Source organism: Anarhichas minor, unplaced genomic scaffold (assembly GCF_050575085.1).
Source record: "Anarhichas minor isolate MPS153535 unplaced genomic scaffold, ASM5057508v1 ptg000043l, whole genome shotgun sequence".
In the NCBI taxonomy this organism is placed as follows: Eukaryota; Metazoa; Chordata; class Actinopteri; order Perciformes; family Anarhichadidae; genus Anarhichas; species Anarhichas minor.
The window spans coordinates 554768-575098 of record NW_027466489.1 but is presented as its reverse complement, the minus strand read 5'-3'; the positions used below and the strand labels follow the sequence as shown (position 1 = coordinate 575098).

The window sequence follows — 20331 nt, the reverse complement described above, 5'->3', positions numbered from 1 at the left end:
CTGTTAAAGGAACTTGTTTAATTGATACTGGTATGTTTGATTAACAGAGGTTCTCGCTAATGTGATTGAAATTTACTTATTTAAAACCACACATTTACCACAGAGGGTGATGCTCCTACATGTCATGTGACATCCAAAACAAACTCTTCGTCTACTGAGTATTTTTGTGAAGTCCAAATCAAAGACGTCTGGAACAGAAACAGTGGATTTCTGTGCTCATTTTATGATTTTTGGCTGTTTTATTACGGGCTGGTGTTGTTGTCTGTCAGGAGAACAGGTGGCAGTGCAGGCTTGAGGCCCTCCTGCTGCTGCAGGGGGTGGTGGTTAAAAACAGGACAGCACATGCCTCAGTAATGGGAACCCAGACACGGTAAAACTTTAGATAATGACAGAGAGCAATTGATGCACTCATAAACAAATACGAAACCATGCTATTAATATTCTACTATAATATTAAATCTACGTGTCTTGCGTATCCTCTGCTAAGGTATTGGCATTCTGGCGTTAGTCGACCATAATTGACACTAAATTTGTACCAAATCAGTTATTTTTATTCAACTAATGCTGCACTGGTACGAATGTATAGATTGCTTCCAGTATTCAGAGAAAAAATATTTTTGAAACACTATCTGTGAATACGTGGTAGACCCTTATCTACTTGGTTTCTCAGATCTGGACTAATGAGAAACCTGAGTTCCTAACCTAATCTTTTTATGCGCTTCAAGCAAACAAAGAAATATTGTCTCCAATTTCTTCCGATTGTCCTATTTCCTAACTCTGCACGGCTGCCTGTGACCCATATCCAAGGAAAATAAATAGCCCAATGTGGTTGAGTCAATAGTTCGGTCATTCCTCTGCCCAACACCATTATCAAATACAGAAAGTATTCACAGAACCTTTTATGATGTGCACATGTTAACCAGTCTAATCTATCCAATCTGGGATGTTGACGAGGAGCCGCTGCTCTGTTTATTATCCTCATGGGGTGCATCATTTAACATTTTAGTACCATCAGGTCATCAAACGAGTTGAATTAAATGCACTGCAGGAGAATCAAAGAAAGAGAAATGTAATGATTAGCATTTGGCAACACTAGCAATGTGGATGCTGCTTCATACCCAAAGAATTTGTTCCATCCGGACGTCAGAATGTTTTTGAGGTCAAAGGTTTCTACGGTGTTCACAGAGGCAGCTGTCCACTGTTAAACGTTACAAGACACAAGGATGTGTTGCTGATTTCATTATCACCTTCAACCTCCGTCAGTTCCGTCAGTGTAAAACAAAGGCAAATGATTTGACTTCAATTAGATGAAAAGATTGATACTACTCTCTTGTCTAGGATAGGTGTTTCCCTTCTGTTTTCAGTCTTTGTGCTAAGCTAACAAGCTGCTGGCTGTAGCCTTACATTTACCGCACTAGTGATATCAATCTACTCACCTAACTCTCAGCAAGAAAGCAGTGACATGAGCATGAACATGTCCTTTAAACTGCTTAATTGTTCTTAGTCTTCACTCTCCCAGACTTGTTCAAAGCCTTTGATAATGTCAACCACCAGACTCCAACAAGAGGATCTCTAGATGTGTTTCCATCCAAAATGTCTAACTGAACTCATTTATCATAAAGAAGGTATCTGACCTGATCATCTTTCTATATTCTTAATCACATCATTTCCTACTTTTTGCCAAGTCACTGGCACTCAACTTTCTGCCACTCTTTTCCATCCTCATACTCGGGTTGAGGCGTGTGTGCCTAGTTCACATCTCCAGCTGGATGTCTGCCCGCCGCCTCAAGCGCGTCCTAAACCCAACTAAGCTGCTGTACTCTCCATAAAAATCCTGACTCGTTTCTCCCCCGAGGATTAACAAACTGTGGGGATATTCTGCACATCACAGGCAATCTGCCATCCTGCAAGCTTGCAGAAACAAATCCTTCCTCAAGCTTGCAGAAACAAATCCTTCCTCACTTGGGATTCTCAGGTCTCGACTAATGAGAAACTTCCACTGACCCAAGTTTCCATGCTAATCTTTATAGGCCCTTCAACTCAACAAAGAAAAAATGTTCTCTTGGTCTCCAACTTCTCCCAATTGTCATATTTCCCAAACTGCCTGTAAAAAAAATAAAAAAAAAAGAAAAAGCCCGGTTTTATATCTCAAGTTTCGGTTTGCATTCAATGAAGCAAATCCTGTTGAAATCTTGACACTAAAATGTATCTTTCTGAAAATCTTTGAATCATTCAAAGTATTTGAGTGTAAACTATTGTCAATAGGGTTGTACCAAACACAGGAATCAAACTATTATCTTTATTAAATGTCCATTTGTGTCACACCACATGTAAGTGGTAGATGTTAGGAAATGTGATCTTTAGTAAGCGTTGCTGCTGATGGACAACAGTAATTATTTTAAGGTGGAGAGCAGCTGCCCGCTCTCTAAATGTTTACACTTGGTGCTCATGACATCATGATTGCTTCATTATTTAAGTCATGTATTATTTAACATGACACAGTGCCAAATGGTCATCAGTCATATCTTCTCAAAAATTTGAGGTCAAGGAACAATTACGGCCTCTAGCTGCAATTTAAATTAGTTGAAAATAATTATTATGACAATGGAAACCGCTATGCTATACAGGGATTCATCGAAATAAGTTAACAAAAAAATTCCAGCATCCATTGAGTCGTCCAAGATGCAATAAATATCACTGTAGCTCTCTGAGTTATACATAATGTCAAACTTCAAAGTACAACAAAAAGGACTTTGAACCGCTTTGAAAATCTAGCTATATGATCTTGAATAAAACATAACATGGAAGATGTGTATCTACTTGTGTTTTAGTCTGCTGCTGATCAAATATACAGAGATGCTGCTGCTGCTCTTAATGCCATATAAGTGCTAAAACCTCAGAGTGAAAACAAGCTTCAGAGGGAACAAATCCAAAGCTCAGTGGGAAGAATGACTTAAGAAAAAACCGCAGAGACGAATGTAATCAGTGTTTTATAACACTATTAAGGTCAGCTAGTTCTATAAGTACGATAGCAGGAGGAACATGTAAACAAGGCCCACAATCAGAATGTAACTGTTCAATATTTCTACATACAGAACTTGGAGGACAGCAGCACATCACAAAACCAATTTGGCTTCATCCTTCGGATGTGATGTGATGCTTTGGATCTCGTCAAACATCGTCTAAAAAAGGCTGATTCACACTCGATCACATGTTGTTTTTCTGCCCGGAGCGATGACTCTTTGTGAAAACAACCAGGCAGTGTTAATTGACTGAATGTTAGTGAAACATCATCAACGGGTTATATTTTCTGTGAAATCCCTCATTATATACCGTAGGTCTGTTACATACATCCCGCGGACATAGACAGTTCATTGTCTGTCACGCGTATGTTGTCACTGTGGTGGACATTCATTATACACAGTCAGTCGTTCTCCTCTTTCACATCTTGTGTCCAGATGTGCTCTCAGTCTAACAGATGTCACTTACACCACCTTAAACCCCTATTTTATATTCATGACATGAACATGCTATATTAAAAACGGCACAACCGCAATCAAGTACAGCATGTATGGTGATAAAAATCATTATTCAGTAATTTTATTGCCCTTTTTTTATACTTCATTACCACATCCTCATATCCTGTGTGCTCACCAGCAGCTGTTGGCAGGCATTTGGCAAAATGTTGTTCGTTACTCTGTGCACACCCCAGTTTACTGCCAGAAAACTCTTTGTGTCTGAACACGTGGACACATCATAAACACATCCTGAATATTATATTCTGAACAGTGAACATTTCTCAAACACAATGAGGAGCAACCCAAAACAATAACTTGACAAATGGAACAACATTCATGTATACATACTAATATTAGGTGGCCAAATAGGAAAAACAACTTGCTGTGAGACTGATGTTTACTGTATTTAGACTAGCAAGCTGCCCGCCGATTGAGAGTGCATGAAATCCAGTTAGTGAGAAAGCTGAGAGGTACAAACAGTAATAGATAAATGGTTGAAAACTTAATTAGTAAACTATTTAAATGGCTAAAAGCAATGAATAAACAGAAATATTTAGCTAAAAATATTGGATAAAAAGTTTAAAGCAATAAATAAACAGTTGGAACATGGGTAAACAGAGATGGGAAGCTAAAAGTTAACCAAGTGTTAGTAGCATGAATGCAAACTTTACCAAAGCAATCTTAACATTGACAATTAAATGATATGAAAAAAAAATTTGACGTAATATCAGTTATATTTTATATAATCAATATTATTAACATTCAGTTCATATCCCATTCATAAAATGAAACATGATGTTTGGTGCAGATGAAGGGGAACTTACCTGATTGGACTTTGGGGTTATGCATCAAACTAAACAGATTGGAAACCACTGACTTTTAATGCTTATTGGGTATCATGTAACAGACATGGACATTCAGTAAAGAGCACATAAATACACCATACTCACCAGCCTGCTGAGTGAGCGAAAACCATTTACACAACTGCTGGACACACTCACTCATTCATTCATCTGAACCTCTGGGCATGTACACGTGTGTGCGTGTGTGTGTGTGTGTGCGTGCGTGCGTGCGTGCGTGCGTGTGTGCGTGCGTGTGTGCATGTGCATAGATACTTTTCTGATACCGCCCAGACAGGCAGACTGCAGCCATGAACTTTAACACACTAATCTTGGAGCAGCCTCCCTTTTGGGTACTGGGCCAATACTATAATTGGAAATACCTCTCAGGCTGTCTCGCTGCGCTCTTTTGCATGATCTACGACCGGGCCACATCAGTTCGCACCACACTACAGCACAAAGAAGCCATTCTTTCAAAGGATTTCTTGTTATGTTTTTTTATAATCAATATTAATCCCCCGTTACTCAGCCAAGGCCAGATTCATAAAAAAAAGTCTGGTTTTGGAGAGGGTTTAATTTGTGTCAGCTTCTTGTGTGGTCTTACCTGCTGACCACCCTGCTGAGCAGGAAAGTGAAGATGAGCATCTGAACCGCGTTGCCAGAGCGAAATGTGAAGATATGCACATCTTTATTAAAAAGAAACATGAAGAACAAGATGAGGGAAATGCATTTTTTATTTATGACTGCAACCCTGAACAGCCACACATTCCAAAAAAGGAAAAACAATCTTATCAGCATTACAACAAATCTTTGGTTCGATTTGTTTGCAGTGTGTTGCATAAGACAGAGACTCACCAAGACACTGGTGACCTGGTTTAAAAGTTGCTTATGTGTCCATGTCAATTTCAGAGGTCATGTTTTATCTTTCAGGCTTGAAGTTAACTGTGCTTCTTCCACTCAGGTTGTTTTTTGACAGACGGTTGGTATGTGTTGCATTTTCATCTTCATAACTCAGCATTCAATTTTGTTTTGTGTGTTCTGAAAAAAAAACTTCTGATATTACTCCTTTTAACCCGCAGCCCCATTTGGCTGGAGCTGTTGTCAAATGACTTGTCCACTCGACCGCACATCTTCATCATTGTGCAACCCAATCTCACCTTTTTTATCTCACCGTCTTACTTCTGCTATTTTTAAATTCATGCTTTTGTCATAAAGTAATTTATCATTGAAAGCACGTGCTTGTTCTCTGTGTCTTTAGATACATGCTTGAAGTTGCTTATTTCTCCTATGGGGTATGATAAGAACTCATACAGACGACTGCTGATAAATCATGACCATTGTGGATATTACTTCAAATGCAATTTCACATCACAAGGTCTGTGTAAATCTCTTCTAAACCAGCCTGAGGGCACTTCACCGGGTTCTCAATTTTTCCATCATTTCCATATATCAGACCAAAGTTAGTTGATGACATTTTTACTTTCAGTTAGATCTATTACATTTCATCACATCCAATCCACGCAAGCAGTAGCAGGTTATACTCAAGAGATGGAATCCTCCTCCAGCCCCCAGCCAAATAAATCATGCACATTTTACTTGACCTTTGTACAATGCCAACACATGAGATTGGCCCAGAAATGAAAGACAGTGTCCCCAAAACACAGGCTCGAAGTGTTCTGCACTGGATCCCTTAACACCAACTAGCCGTTAAAATCTAGATGTCATATCACGTCACACGTCATGTGATGTTGCAATGTGGATTTCGTTTTTCCTAATCACTGTCTCACTCAGCAAAATTACACGCAGTCTATTCATGACTAAGTCAGAACATTGCAGGCCTGCAACCTGCAGGATACTGCACATCATTATAACAAAACATTAACATGTCATTTTTAACAACTTTAGAAAGCTGCTGGGCTTATTTTCAGACGCTAATCACGTATACATGCATGATTGAAATATTACAAAAAAATGTGTCACCCAATTGTTGCTCCGTATTTTAGAATATGCTGATATTGTATACCATAATACTGAGTCCCATCTTTGACCTAAATGTTTTTTACAGTAGTTTATGTGGAATTATTTTTTGAAATATCCTTGTCATAATCGAAGACCATCATTCATGACACCATGGGTATGAAATATATATTGCATTCTTTTTAAATACCCAGTTTATTTAAAGCATATTTATGCCCCAATGCATTAAACACTCTGATCATCTTTGCCTGTTTTTGCTCAGTCTCTGCAGAAATTGATTATAAAAAAAAAAGCATTTTTAGAACCCCTTTGATTTTAATAACTTCCTGTAACACATCAAATCCATAGCCTCTTTTTTAGCCTTAATGAAGTTGCTCTTTCATCTAGTATTTATTTTCAAAATGATTCATTAATGTCAATGATTTTGTCATGTTTTGCTCACTACATAGTCAGGTTTTTGTACCGCACCTTCCACTAACTGGTAAGATGTAGCCTTGGGTCTGGCCAGGAGCCTCTTGGAAACAAGAGGATGCATCTCAACAGGCGTATCCTGCAAACATTAGAAAAGTTTAAACACCCATCAAGCCTAGGTGTTTCTGTGAAACTGGGTGATCCAAGATTTCTAGCTAGAACAAACGAAATACGGGAGCAAATGTCACAACAGATTCTGAGTAGGCTAGCCTCGTTACTTCACTGTCCACACACATGGTGCTTTGGACAAATTCCAGTTCCAATGAATTCAGGTCAGGATTTACTCCCTTGCTAGAAAGCCCCCCAAGTCAGCAAAATAAGAGGTCATAGCTGCGTAAACAAAGCCCCCCAGGTCTTAAAAAGACACAGGCTGTCCCTGCTTGTTTCTTCAAGCTTGAATTAATGTCTCAATGTCTTTGTTAGGGCATTTTGATGGAGGGGGGATTATTGATTCATCTGTTTCACCTTAAGGGTTTGGCGCGCCTTAATCAATGGGATCTATACCATACTAACATTGTCCTTGAGGTGAGGGTTAAGTGACCTACGAAGCACACAAGACCTAATTTTCACATGAGGGTGATCACATGAACCATGTCTGTCGACCGGACTATCGGAGATCAAAGTGCTGCAGGGAAGGGGGGGGGGGGGGGGGGGAGATAAGACTCAACAGCCATTTTACGGAGAAGTCATGTATTATTTATCCAGGTCCTCCACGTGTGCTGTTTCTGGGATGGTCCGAGCTCAGCCCTCTGATTGGACACACCTTCCTCTCAGATCCTCATGCCTTCAGAGTATCGTCCAGGCGCGGGGGCGGGGCACGCGCCGCATTAACACCCATGATTGGCCCAGATTTAACAAAAAATATGCAGCTTTATCTCCACGTGTTGGAGGAGCAGGTCGCGGGGTTATAAATACTGCCTGCAACCGGGTAAAACAAAATGAGCACCGATTACTCATGAGCACCGATTACTGTGAGAAGGATGCTGCAACAAGCTCTCAAAGTATCCGGCCGGAGCGCCTTCCCACTGGTGAAGTGGATGGAGAGGTGGACTAAGGGCGCATCAGCCAAGCCGCAGGCACTGAGGACCCTGGACGACATGCCGGGACCGTCGGTGGCCAGCTTCGCCTGGGACTTGTTCGCCAGACGGGGGCTGTCACGGCTGCACGAGATACAGGTAAATATGATGTTGTTCAACCGGGATTGAGTTAAAGACACATATGAATAGTTACAATACTTGCATTTTAATATGAATACATTCAGTATAGGCTGCAACAGTGCGCTAAATTATCTAAAATACTGACGCACGGGACACGACAGAATGAATGCATGTTGAAGGAAAATTACTTACGATTTAAGGTGAGCACAAAGAAACTCTCCTCCTTCCACCTGTGAATGTGAAAACAGCCTTCTAGTGTCATACTCTGCATATACACAAGTCTGCTCAAAGTGAAGTAAAACATATTGTTGAGTGGAGGGGGGCTTTAATCTAGATATCCCTTTTGAGACGTTGTGGTCTGTTAAAATATTGCAAGTTAATTTAGCCATCAGTTATCAACATGTCTGCCAAGTAGAGAAGAAGATCTGGCTGATCAAACGGTGCCTGTCAAGTAATAAAGGTTCAGTGAAAATGATCTAATCATATTTGGATTAGAGAAGCCTGCACGTGTCTTCCTTTCTTCACTGGGCTTCAAACTAGAGGACAGTGCATCCAAAGCCTAGTAGCCAGCAGGGTTTTCACAAAGTCGCCCCTCTCTCTCATGTCCCAGCTGGAAGGAGTGCAGCGGTATGGGCCCATGTGGAAGGCCAGCTTCGGCCCCATCCTGACAGTTCATGTGGCTGATCCAGCGCTCATTGAGCAGGTACTGAGGCAGGAGGGCCAGCACCCCATGCGCTCTGACCTTTCCTCCTGGAAGGACTACAGGAAGCTCAGAGGACACCACTGTGGACTCCTCACATCGTGAGTATCACTTCCTCTTCTTTCTCCTCTTCTGTCTTGTTGGAAACCCCTAAACCACAAGATAGTGTCAAGCTGAATGTAAACTTGAGTGATTTGTAATTTCATTGTAAGATATATATATTACTGAATGATGTAATAAAGTAACAGAGAACTAAAAACAAAGACACTAAAATCAAAGATAAGACCGCTGTTCTAATCTCATTTCATTCATATTTAGCCACAGTGATCAAGGGAACTCCCCCTCCAATGTGGTGACAAGTAATACAGAACTTACAAGACTTTAAATTGACCCTCTTACTGTTTTACAAAGTTTTTTTTTTCTGATACTGAATGAAATAAAGTGGACAAACCCTTTTTAATTCAGCCGGTAAATACTTTTGATACCCTGAGTTAGTGCAGCTGAATTGTGTGTGCACATATGCTACACTAACATGAGCCTTTGTTTATTTTTACTTTGTGTTCCTAGTGAGGGGGAGGAGTGGCAGTCGGTGAGGAGTCTCCTGGGGAAGCATATGCTGCGACCAAAGGCAGTCGAAGCTTACGATAAAACCCTCAACGGCGTGGTCAGTGACCTCATTGCCAAACTTCGCCTTCGCAGACGCTCTCAGGGCCTCGTCTCTGACATCGCCAGCGAGTTTTATCGCTTTGGTCTTGAGGGTAAGGTTTCATGTGTTCGGAGGCGAGGCAACATCATGCATCACTGCAGGGTTTACCACACCGTGTAAACATTGGTAATTAGGGCCAGACACATGAAGGAAGCCGTATTTTGGGAGATGACTGACATTTGTTTAAACATAGATGCCTGTCAAAGCCTGTAGTTTCAACATTTTCCATCATGGATCAACAACAAGTAAACTTCAGCTCACCTTTCCAGTGATGAAAGAAAGTAGCGTTTCTGCAAATACAAAAAAAAGTAAGAGTCCTGCATTCCAAAATATTACCAGGAGAAGCTGAATTGCCCATTTCAGAGTGTTATGTTATTATATATATATATATATATATATATATTATATGTTATATATATTGCCACTAATGCATGACTGTATGTAGTATTTAATGTTGCAGTTTGTCAAGATTGAGGTCATTTACTTTACTACATAGACTACTTTTGAGTAGTTTGACCTTTAACACTGCACCATATTCTATTAAAATAAGCAACAGGTATCCCTCCTCCCCGGCCTCAAGGCTCCTCAACAGTTATTCGTTTATGATGAGGGAGCTACATCATTCATTCATCTTCCTCTGCCAGATTTTCCCAGACTAAACACAGTTTCAGTCCAGTGACTGTGTGGTCACATGCACAGCTCTCAAACATCCACTCTGTCATCGTCAAAATGATTGTTAGTGTTAAATATTTCCTTATCAGGGCCATTCTACATGCAGTGTTGAGAGGAGGCTGGGCCAACACTGGTGTTGAAAATACAATGTTACTTTCAGAAAAGCTTAAGATGTGCTTTCATCTCCCCGTGCAGCCTTATGGTACATTTCAGTCTGTCTCGCCTCCTCATTTACCTTTTTTATTGGCTTCTTTGACAGGCATTTCCTCAGTGTTGTTTGAATCCAGAATCGGTTGCCTGGATGAAGTTGTCCCAGAAGAGACCGAGCGTTTCATCCAGTCGATCAACACCATGTTTGTAATGACGCTTCTCACCATGGCCATGCCAAAGTGGTTGCACCAGCTCTTTCCAAAACCCTGGAACATCTTCTGTCAGTGCTGGGACTACATGTTTGACTTTGGTAGGTCATTTCTCCTAATCATTCAGTGTCAGCGTGGGAAATGGTGGCAAAATGTGCACCCACTTGCAAATATTGTCTCTAATAGTGATGATTGTATGACACTATTTTACCAAAAAAATGAACATATATAAGAATGAAAATAAACAGAAAATCAAATGCATTATAAATAAATGTATGAGCAGGGACAGTCAGCAGATCCCGTGCAAGCTAGCACTTCACTACAACATGAAACCAAAACAAACTTACTGTATATCTTTCCAAACGTTATGATTATTTTCCCTCAGCCCCTTCTCATTTCTTATTGGCTGTTGCTGGTTTCCACTCAGCACTGGCTTATCGTCCCACTCACTCTTACAGTACACTCTTAGTCATCCAGAATCTGAATCGAACATGTTTAAAATCATCATTCTGGAGCAAACTGGATCAGGAAGCAGGAGATTAAAGTCCTTAACCCTCACGCACTACAAGATCATCTGGACTGAAGTCTTGAACATCTGTGTTCAAGACTTCGCTTAAACTTTGCTTAAAATATACCAAATTCTCGTGGTGTCTTTCCCCAAATTACGAAAACAGATCTTGTTTACAATCACCGTGCAATGAATTCATGTTTTTTGGTACTTTATTAAGGAGGATAACTTGATATCACCTTACCAAAGATCACATGAGAAAGCTCAGGTCTTACCATTGTGTCTCAGCATCTGCATTACATACCGCACCCTCACTGTCATAATGACCTCTAATCTCTGTGCTTCTAGCGAAAGGTCACATTGACCAGCGTCTGACGGCCGAAGCAGAGAAGGTTGCCCGTGGAGAGGAGGTGGAGGGCCGTTACCTCACCTACTTCCTGTCGCGGACCGGTCTGCCCATTAAGACCGTCTACAGCAACGTCACAGAGCTGCTTCTTGCTGGAGTCGACACAGTAAGAACGATCACTCTGTCCCCTTCTTCACTGAATTCTGACGTCAGTTCTACCTGATTGTATTAACGTATCGTGCACCCTACCTATCCTTTCAGATCGCCAGCACCATGACCTGGTCGTTGTATGAGCTGTCCCGTCACCCCGAGGTGCAGGCATCGCTCCAGGACGAGATGTTGAGCGTGCTGGAGGGTCGACGCATTCCGGAGGCAAAAGATGTGGCCCGCATGCCTCTCCTGAAGGCCACAGTCAAAGAAGTGCTTAGGTATAAGTCAAAAGATTCTAATTAGTTTCCTTAGGACATGTAGTTTTCAATCTGCAAGTTTTATGTTGCTCACATTGTTGAACTTTTGTTTTCCAGGTTGTACCCTGTTATTCCTGCCAATGCAAGAGTCATTACAGAGAGAGACATCCAGGTTGGAGGCTACCTCCTCCCTAAAAATGTGAGTGTGTTGATGGACTTTGTGCACTTTGGAATCACTTGTAGTCTGCGATGGATTGAAATCTGTCTCATGTCATGTGGTCGCACTGTAAGAAGTCCTTCATACTGGGCTAAATGGGAATGTTACACATATCTGACTGTAAAGTCTTTCCATCCAGACTCTGGTTACCCTGTGCCACTTTGCAACATCGCGGGATCCAGCGGTGTTTACAAACCCGGATGAATTCCAGCCCCATCGATGGTTGAACAAGGACGGGACTCACCACCCTTATGCCTCTGTACCATTTGGGGTGGGAAAACGCAGCTGCATAGGTCGTCGCATCGCTGAGCTGGAACTCTACCTTGCTCTTACCAGGGTGAGTTGGCTGGACTTGAGAAGACTTTGGTCGAGATAAGTAGTTAGTGATCGGACCAGGAAGACTCTTTTTTGTTTTTTGCTGTTTGCTGAAATGAAAACTGTTATTGGGAAAGAAAGGTGTATATATTCAGCAGTAATTGAATGTTTGATTATCTGTTGAATATCAAAATAGTGCCGCATTTTTTCTTGGAATAATGTATGAAATTCAAAGAAGGGGATTTAAGCCTTTGTGCTAATCCAGTTCCCAATGAATTCATTTGATTACTTAATCCAGGGATTTCAGTTAAGAGTCACTAAAGCACACTTGGCACATGATGAACAGTTGTTTTAGTTTTTTTTTTTATTCAGTCACCCTGGAGTAAATCAGTTTTCTCTGTTCACTCTAGATTCTCACAGAGTTCGATCTGAAGCCGGACCCTGAAGGGATTTCCGTGAAGCCCATGACACGGACGCTTCTGGTTCCTGAACATGTCATTAACCTCCAGTTTATTGAACGATGATCCACTTTCTTGTGCTAATCTATTACACGAACGAGAACGTGAGTCTCTTCGCAGTAGAGAGCGCTAGCAGACAGAGTTATCACAGGAGCCGCGAGCCTGTTGCACGCAGTCAGAGCGGACCTTCAACCTTCGAAACGACAAAGGCCAAAGCCCTCCGTACTTGTAACCTAGTGTCTGGAGGCTAATGTGTGGAGAAGGACACATGAATGAGGGATGAACAGTGACAGCTCATCAATGTGGCTTTACTCTGAGAATGGTGCAACTCCAAATGTAATACTGTGGGGGTTTTTAGACTACAATCACCACGAAGAACTTTTTGCACAGAGGCCAAGAGGAAGCCAGTGATCTCCTTCAGTACGATTCTTCAGACATCAAGCTAAACGTGTCAGACCATGTTGCATCTCATAGAATTTGCAACAAGTTTGTATTTTAAATTTAATTTCAAATAACCCCATTCCTAGATCTGATTATGACCTATATGAACTATATTCAGCATTTCCTGTGTGTCCTGGACGTGCAAATATTTCATTTTATTAGTGTTGCTGTATATGAGTCTCATATACACAGTGTGCTGTAAATGATTTGAGTATGAGGAGAGCCTCAGGCTGGCAGATGAAACGATGTTTCTTCAGCTGTTATGAAGCTTCTGTGAGAGTGTTGTGTAGATATGATGTTCAACATATTGATCAAAGTGTATTTTATAACGTGCTTATGGTGAACTTTTAGTGACGGGTTCTTTTTTTGTAAAACGGCAGCTGTTTATTATTCCTGTGTGTACTGTTTAAAATCTCAAACGTAGGCCACTCTGCACCCTGGCTTTGTCTGTATTGTCTTTCAAATGTAGATATGTGCCACAATTCAACAGTGCAGCACAATGCAACTTTACCTGTTTTTATTTTTTTTTAACTTACTATAGGTGATGTACCACCACTTTGTTCATGTAATAAGCTTCAGTATCTGAACTCAGTATTTATTATAATTTAACATGTTAAAACTGTTACTGTAGGTGTCATTAAATGGTTTCAAGTTTGACTTTTGCCTATTTGTTGATTTCATTTGGCCAAACCAATGATAATCCAGTTTACATCAATAATATCACTCGTTTCTTTTGTGTTAATGTGATGCCCACTTGTCTTCTTAACAAAAATAATCCCCTCAGTCATGATTCAGCATTTGCGCCATCAGCTGCAACAGATTAGGTCCAACCGCTCAGACGAGTGTTCGTAGTTTGATGCCAGTGAAACCAGCCACGCAGGCAGTAATTTCTAAGAAATACAACACAGGGAACAAAGTTCGTTTGTGAAATGACCATGTGGAGTGTGTAGTGGGAGCTCTGGCGCAACAGCTGTGGGTCTATAATTTGGACCAAATCACTCCACTACTGTTGGAGTGCTGATCTATGATGTTCAACCTAAAACTAAAGAGCCGCCTCCAAAATTGTGTGTGTGTGTGTGTGTGTGTGTGTGTGAGAGAGAGAGAGAGAGAGAGGACTGTGAAGCTAAAGACTTGACTTCATTTGAGTGTGGAGAGATGGGTGGTGGGAGTAACACCACTAGAGTTAAGAGAAGTGCTGATTGTTACTTTTTACTGGATAAACCTGCAGAGGCATCAGAGATACCATACAACTAGCCAACTGACAAAGTACGGTGTGCAGGCACTGAACCCCAAACTGTTCCCTGCAGTCACTGCCCACTTGTCCGACTACTGGGTTAAAAAAAAATTATTTATTTATTTACATTTCCATGCATCCGATTACTTTAGCATATTACCCGAACAAAAGTGGTCTAATTGCCCCATGCTGCCCTCAAGCAACAAGTGAAAAAAACAAAACACAGTTTCAGTGGGCCTGTTTAAATAAAAACAAAATAAGTCTGTAAACAATATACGTCTTACTGATGCACATGCATGTGTTTTTTTAGTGCCCCACGCATGAATGTGTTGTATTAAATAATGTATTATGTCCAATGCCATAGAATAATAAAGCTGATCGATATTTACACTCCAGTCCACATGGTGGCGGTAAAGCTGCGACAAAACCTCGCAGGAAGAAAACAGAGTAGCAGAGCAGTTAATGCTAACAAGCATACGGCAAATTCATGTAGCCAGTTAGCCATGTAGCTAGCTACTGAGGTGCTTATAAAAGGCATAAACAGACTACACAGACTTCAGTTAACTGATTAGATACCACAACAAAGGAACATAGCGAGGAAAGGTGAGTCACAAGACAGCGTCGCTAACGGTTGTTGTGTTAACTCGCTAATTCATTAACGCTAGCTATCGTAAGAACGTTGTGTTAGCTAAGCTAATGCTAGCTAGCCTATATAAGTGACCGTTATTTTTGACCAAATTGGTTTGGTTAACGAAGCAGACTGTGGTGTAATTTTGTCTGGGCAAGCTCGTCTTGCTCGTGATGGGTTTTAATTTCATATTGGATATTACATATTGAAGGCAGAAGGAGAGGTACCACGGCTAACACAACATGTAAACAAAGGCATCGCTAAGTTGATTAGCCAGTCAACTGAAACACAGCTACTTAAAAATGGGTTTCACACAGAGTGGTGAAGTAACATTAGTTTCATTTTAGGAGTAAATCCGTCCGTCTGGGTATAACTTTGACGTTATGTTTCCAGTTGAGCTAACGTAGAGATGTTGCCCAATATCATGCTGTCTTACAATGTTGTTAAGATGTTTATTTTGTTTGTGTTTATTTACCAAGTACCCATTAGAGCCCAAACTGCGTGTCAAAGTGAGATCATATACTCCTGTATTCTACAGACCAATTGCTCACCTCACAATTAAGATTTACAGCCAGCTGCTCTTTCCAAAGAGACAAAACTGTCGTTGGATTGTAATAACTGTATGCAATCAGAGTTAAACTAAAGCTTAGTCTATGCACACTGCAACTCTGTGGATCCAATTGAAAGGTGTATAACGTGAGCCATCGAAAGCATTTCTAGTCTCCCCTTGTGTTAAATCCTGATACTCTGTCGTGAGAAATGTCTGGATTATTTCCTGATGTGTTTTCATGTTGTGACTGGACAGATGCAAGCTGGAGACCCAGTGGTTGGTGCAGCGATGGCTGGTGCTGGTGCTCAGAGTCGGTCCGAGGACGAAGAGTCACTTGGGGTAAAAGATGTAAAAAGGACAGCAACGCAAGCGTTCGGCATTAGTGTTCCCAAACGCAGAAGTTCATCCAGGTGAGAGTTATACTGTACTGAATTATTCCAGCTATGTATTAGTATAATCAATGTATGTTGTTGAATTTAAAAGCATTGATTTGTTGTTAATGCTGCTTTGTTTTTCTGTGGCGCATCTGCAGATGTTTAAAGGATGGTTGTTGTATTCTTCTTTACACAATTATGTCCTTAGATCAATAAAGAGGAAGAAGTTTGACGATGAATTGGTGGAGAGCAGTCTCGTGAAGTCCTCCAGTCGAGTCAAAGGCCCTCCTGTCATAGAGCCTGTCCGCTGTTCAGGAAGTGAACCTTCATCTAGCGAGAAAAAAAAGGTACTTAAGATCTTAAACCTACACATTCTTAAAGGATCTCATGGCGAAGAAGATTAAGTTAAAAGAGGTTTGATGGATATTTTTTTGTGCCTCTTGTCAGGTGACAAAATCAGGAACGGCTCTCACACTGCCTCTCACAATGGTAGTTAACTCTGCACCCATCACTAAAAGAGTAAAGAAAAGCAAGCAGCCTCTACATATTACTAAAGACTTGGGAAGATGGAAACCCACTGATGACCTTCTACTTATAAATGCAGTGTTGCAGGTGAGTAGTATAAACGTTAAAATCATTGTCTGAAAGGATTATTACTGTTTAGTAATTCATGTGACTAGTTTGTTAGTTTATGATCTAATGTGTCTGTATTTGTCTCTAGACCACAGACCTAACTTCTGTTCATTTGGGGGTCAAGTTCAGCTGTCGTTTCACGTTGCGGGAAATTAAAGAGAGGTGGTACGCGCTCCTCTACGATCCTGTCATCTCGAAGTAAGTAGAGACTTACCCAGCAGCAGCTTTACCCCCCCCCCCCCCTCTCTAAAGTTTTTATATTAGGTACATAATTAAATTCTCTCTGTTTTCTCTCTTTTTTTAGGCTGGCATGGCAGGCCATGCGTCAGCTTCACCCGGAGGCCATTGCAGCAATCCAAAGCAAAGCTCTGTTCAGTCAGGCTGAGGAGGGACTGCTGGCTAAGATTGGTTCAGTAAGTGAAACTGGTACTTTAGGAACATTTCACTGTTGTGGTAAAATAAACATACAATCTAATCAGTCTAATGGTTAAGATTTAAATGTATTTTGAAAAGCTTTTGTGTATCCAGCTCACTGCATATAACATAGTGTTTGAATGTACACATTTGACTACTGAACTCACAAGCTATTTTGTATTATTTGTCATTGAACAGACTAGTCAGCCCAAACTGGATGTGTTCCAGGAGCTTTTGAGCAAACACCCCGGTGTCTTTCACCCATCTCGCACCCCCAAGAGCCTGCTGGTACACTGGCAGCTGCTGAAGCAGTACTACCTACTGGATGATCAGAGCGGTACGTTGAGGGCCCCACACATTTATACAGAGCATTGAGTACATTATTTTGTTTTATTGCAAAGAAAGTCCCATTTTGTACTCGGATGCACATGTAATTATGAATTCAATGAGTCCAAACCCCCCCTGGTGCTGTTTCCCTAAATAAACTGGTGTGTGTGAGTTCTGTTTGTGATTGTCTTGTTGGCTTTGATTGTGTGTTACAGTCCAGCCTCTCCCAAAAGGTGACCAAGTCCTCAACTTCTCTGATGCTGAGCAGATGGTTGATGATGTAAAGTTAAAGTAAGGCAGTATTAATGTCATGTTTTTGTTGCTGATAAGAAAGCGTTTCATCATATTCTCACTTAAGTGTTGTATGTCCACGAAATTATAAACACTAATTCATTTTTCTGCGTTTGTTTTTTACAGGGAGAGTAGAGATGAGGTGTTAGAACACGGTAAGAAATTAGATTATGAAGAAACAAGTTGAATACAATTCATCTTGCACGGCATAAATTATATCTTTTGATAATCTTCATTTTGTTTACATCTGATTAACTTCGTCTTTACATTCAGAGCTGATGATTTCCGATCGTCACCAAAAAAAAGAGATCAGACAATTGGAGCAGGAGTTGCCTCGTTGGCAGGTCCTTGTGGACAGTATTACGGGTATGTTCACTTTCATTCAACAAGCACAAGCAGACGGCTTTTATAGGTATATTTGTTTTGAGCTAAATTGTTTATGTGTGTGTGTGTGTCACCAGGGATGAGCATGCCCGATTTTGACAACCAGACACTGGCAGCGTTACGAGGAAGAATGGTACGCTACCTCATGAGATCGCGAGAGGTAAGAAATCTTTCACAAACGGTTGTTACACAGGAGCAATGTAGAGGTATTATGTCTGTAAAAAGGAAACCGTGAGAGGAATTCTCACTGTGAAGATGTCGTTTTTTTTTGTTTGTTTTTTAATGATCTTTTTATTTATGTTCACAAAGATTACGTTGGGCAGGGCGACCAAGGACAAACCGATAGACGTAGATCTGTCGCTAGAGGGACCTGCCTGGAAAATATCAAGAAAACAAGGTGAATAAACTCGTACGCTGTCGGGATGTAACTTTATATTGCTTGCTATTGCATAGATCATGCTAACGGATACATAAAATACAGCTCATCTCTACTGAACCCTATCTGTAGTTTCATTTATTAATGACTCACAAGCATGCAGCATTTGCCCAGCAAGGACTTTGTGTCTGAAGGAGTTCAAAAAGTTTTGAATCAACAATTGATTTTTATACCAGTGTATTCCTTTTCTTGATGTTTAAACTTAGTAATTGTTTCAACTGGCAGCAATTTACCCCCTTCTGATGCTGCTGAAAGTAACCGAACCACCACTTCAGTCAATCATCTTGATGTATTTTGTAAACAAAGTGCTACCTTTTTAATCAAATCATACTGATGTCTACAGGAATTATTAAGCTGAAGAATAACGGGGACTTCTTCATCGCCAATGAGGGCAGACGACCCATCTACATAGATGGCAGACCGGTCTTGTCGGGGAACAAGTGGAAGCTCAACAACAACTCGGTGGTGGAGGTGCGTGGAGGCTGACAACCATTACATCTATTTGAGCGGTGGCACTGAGTGAGACATGGCCCCTAACGTACTCTATCTGTCTCTTCAGATTGCAGGTCTTCGCTTTGTGTTTCTCATTAACCTGGAACTCATCTCACTTATAAAAGCTGAAGCAGCCAAGATGGCACCGCAGTGAACGTCAGCCATCTGTCAAGAGGAGTGAACATACAGGACATACTGGCAGCCGAACCGGTCCAGTCACTTCCTCTTTGTCCAACAGCGGTTGACAGTTTATCTCGTGAAGCAGCAGCACAGCTACCGCGATTCACACCGACAAACACCATGATAACTTGAAATGTGAATTTTAAACAAGACTACAGCTAAATCCTGGAGCAAGGTAGTAACAGGTGTTACTTGTTGTTTAAACAGTTTCCATGTTGTAATGTAGACACTCTCATGGTAGAGCCTTGTTTTCTGTTTGTTTTTTTGCCAATTTTTCAGAATATTGTATTTAAATTCTGTAGTAAAGCTTTTTCAAAATATTAAACTTGTATACACAAAGTTCTGTGTCCAATCTACAGTTCGAACATTACATTTCACATCTCAACAAAAAACTGAACCGTGAGCAACAACACTTCCTGTATTTGTTATCTATGTAGCTGTAGACGAGTAGTTAATGAGGAAATGAACTGAATAATCTGCAAGCATGGAGATTTGAGAAAGGGACTTTGGGTATAATGTTTCTTGTTATCTGTGTCCCGTGTCTTTTATAGTATATCTTTAATATGAGAATCTTTATGTTTTGAAAGGTATGTTCATATTTTCTTTTTCCAAAATGTCTGATTGGTTAGAAATCAGAACATATAGTAACAGGTAAGCAAATAGGAACAATATGCCTCTCACACTTGACCCCGGAGCATCAGCGAGTGAAACTTCTCTTAATATAAGCAGGTACTCCTACTCGATTTCTTCTCCCGGTCTCTCCCCAACGCACCTCTCCGATTCCTCTCTCTCTCTCTCTCTCTCTGTCCCTCTCCTCTTTTATGACTGATAGCTTCAGATGTCCCACCTGACAGTTTCCCAGATTTCAGCCAATTTAGCATATTTGCATGAACGTTGCTGAATGAATGAAGTTAGCTGTTAGCTGACGTTAGCTGCACAAGCTAGGCTACGTGTACGTGTGTGTACGTAAAAGACAGTCTGGCGGCAGGAGCAGAAGTGCATTTATTTATTAAATTGTAAGTTTTTTAATTTAAATGTTACAAAGGGAATTTTTATAACATGTTTTTGTGAAAAATCCCACTTAAATGTTTTTAAATTATATTTAATATCAATTATTACACCATTAGATCACCATTACATTTTTCCTCTCGCGCACCCCATGGAGGCAGCTCGCGCACCCCCAGGGGTGCGCGCACCACACTTTGGGAATCCCTGGTCTACAGTATAGCAATAGAAGCAAATATTAAAAATATTTTGAAAAGTACTATTCTGAGATTTAGTTGTAACTGTTCTGGTC

General features: G+C 40.8%; 2 protein-coding genes across 2 annotated transcripts; both read left to right on the top strand.

Moving 5' to 3' along the window:
- The first annotated feature begins 7776 nt into the window (after positions 1-7776).
- On the top strand, positions 7777-12975 carry cyp27b1 (cytochrome P450, family 27, subfamily B, polypeptide 1). Its single transcript, XM_076110843.1, has 9 exons — positions 7777-7980; positions 8573-8763; positions 9230-9420; positions 10300-10500; positions 11256-11419; positions 11515-11681; positions 11778-11859; positions 12017-12214; positions 12603-12975. The coding sequence occupies exons 1-9, from the start codon at positions 7786-7788 to the stop codon at positions 12714-12716; spliced, it is 1503 nt and encodes a 500-aa protein (XP_075966958.1). The 5' UTR covers positions 7777-7785; the 3' UTR covers positions 12717-12975.
- Positions 12976-14768: 1793 nt separating this feature from the next.
- On the top strand, positions 14769-19373 carry mcrs1 (microspherule protein 1). The gene is made up of 14 exons (XM_076110845.1): positions 14769-14928; positions 15759-15913; positions 16086-16224; positions 16325-16489; positions 16599-16708; positions 16815-16923; positions 17123-17261; positions 17467-17542; positions 17669-17697; positions 17816-17908; positions 18004-18086; positions 18236-18323; positions 18706-18833; positions 18922-19373. The coding sequence occupies exons 2-14, from the start codon at positions 15759-15761 to the stop codon at positions 19006-19008; spliced, it is 1401 nt and encodes a 466-aa protein (XP_075966960.1). The 5' UTR covers positions 14769-14928; the 3' UTR covers positions 19009-19373.
- Positions 19374-20331: the final 958 nt, after the last annotated feature.

Bases quoted from the DNA above. Each gene is read 5' to 3' on its own strand.
- cyp27b1 (XM_076110843.1), top strand. From the start codon at position 7,786: ATGCTGCAACAAGCTCTCAAAGTATCCGGCCGGAGCGCCTTCCCACTG. The intron at 8,764-9,229 runs GTGAGTATCACT...TTGTGTTCCTAG, and splicing joins CACTGTGGACTCCTCACATC to TGAGGGGGAGGAGTGGCAGT. The intron at 11,420-11,514 runs GTAAGAACGATC...CTATCCTTTCAG, and splicing joins TTCTTGCTGGAGTCGACACA to ATCGCCAGCACCATGACCTG.
- mcrs1 (XM_076110845.1), top strand. From the start codon at position 15,759: ATGCAAGCTGGAGACCCAGTGGTTGGTGCAGCGATGGCTGGTGCTGGT. The intron at 16,225-16,324 runs GTACTTAAGATC...GCCTCTTGTCAG, and splicing joins CATCTAGCGAGAAAAAAAAG to GTGACAAAATCAGGAACGGC. The intron at 17,909-18,003 runs GTATGTTCACTT...GTGTGTCACCAG, and splicing joins CCTTGTGGACAGTATTACGG to GGATGAGCATGCCCGATTTT.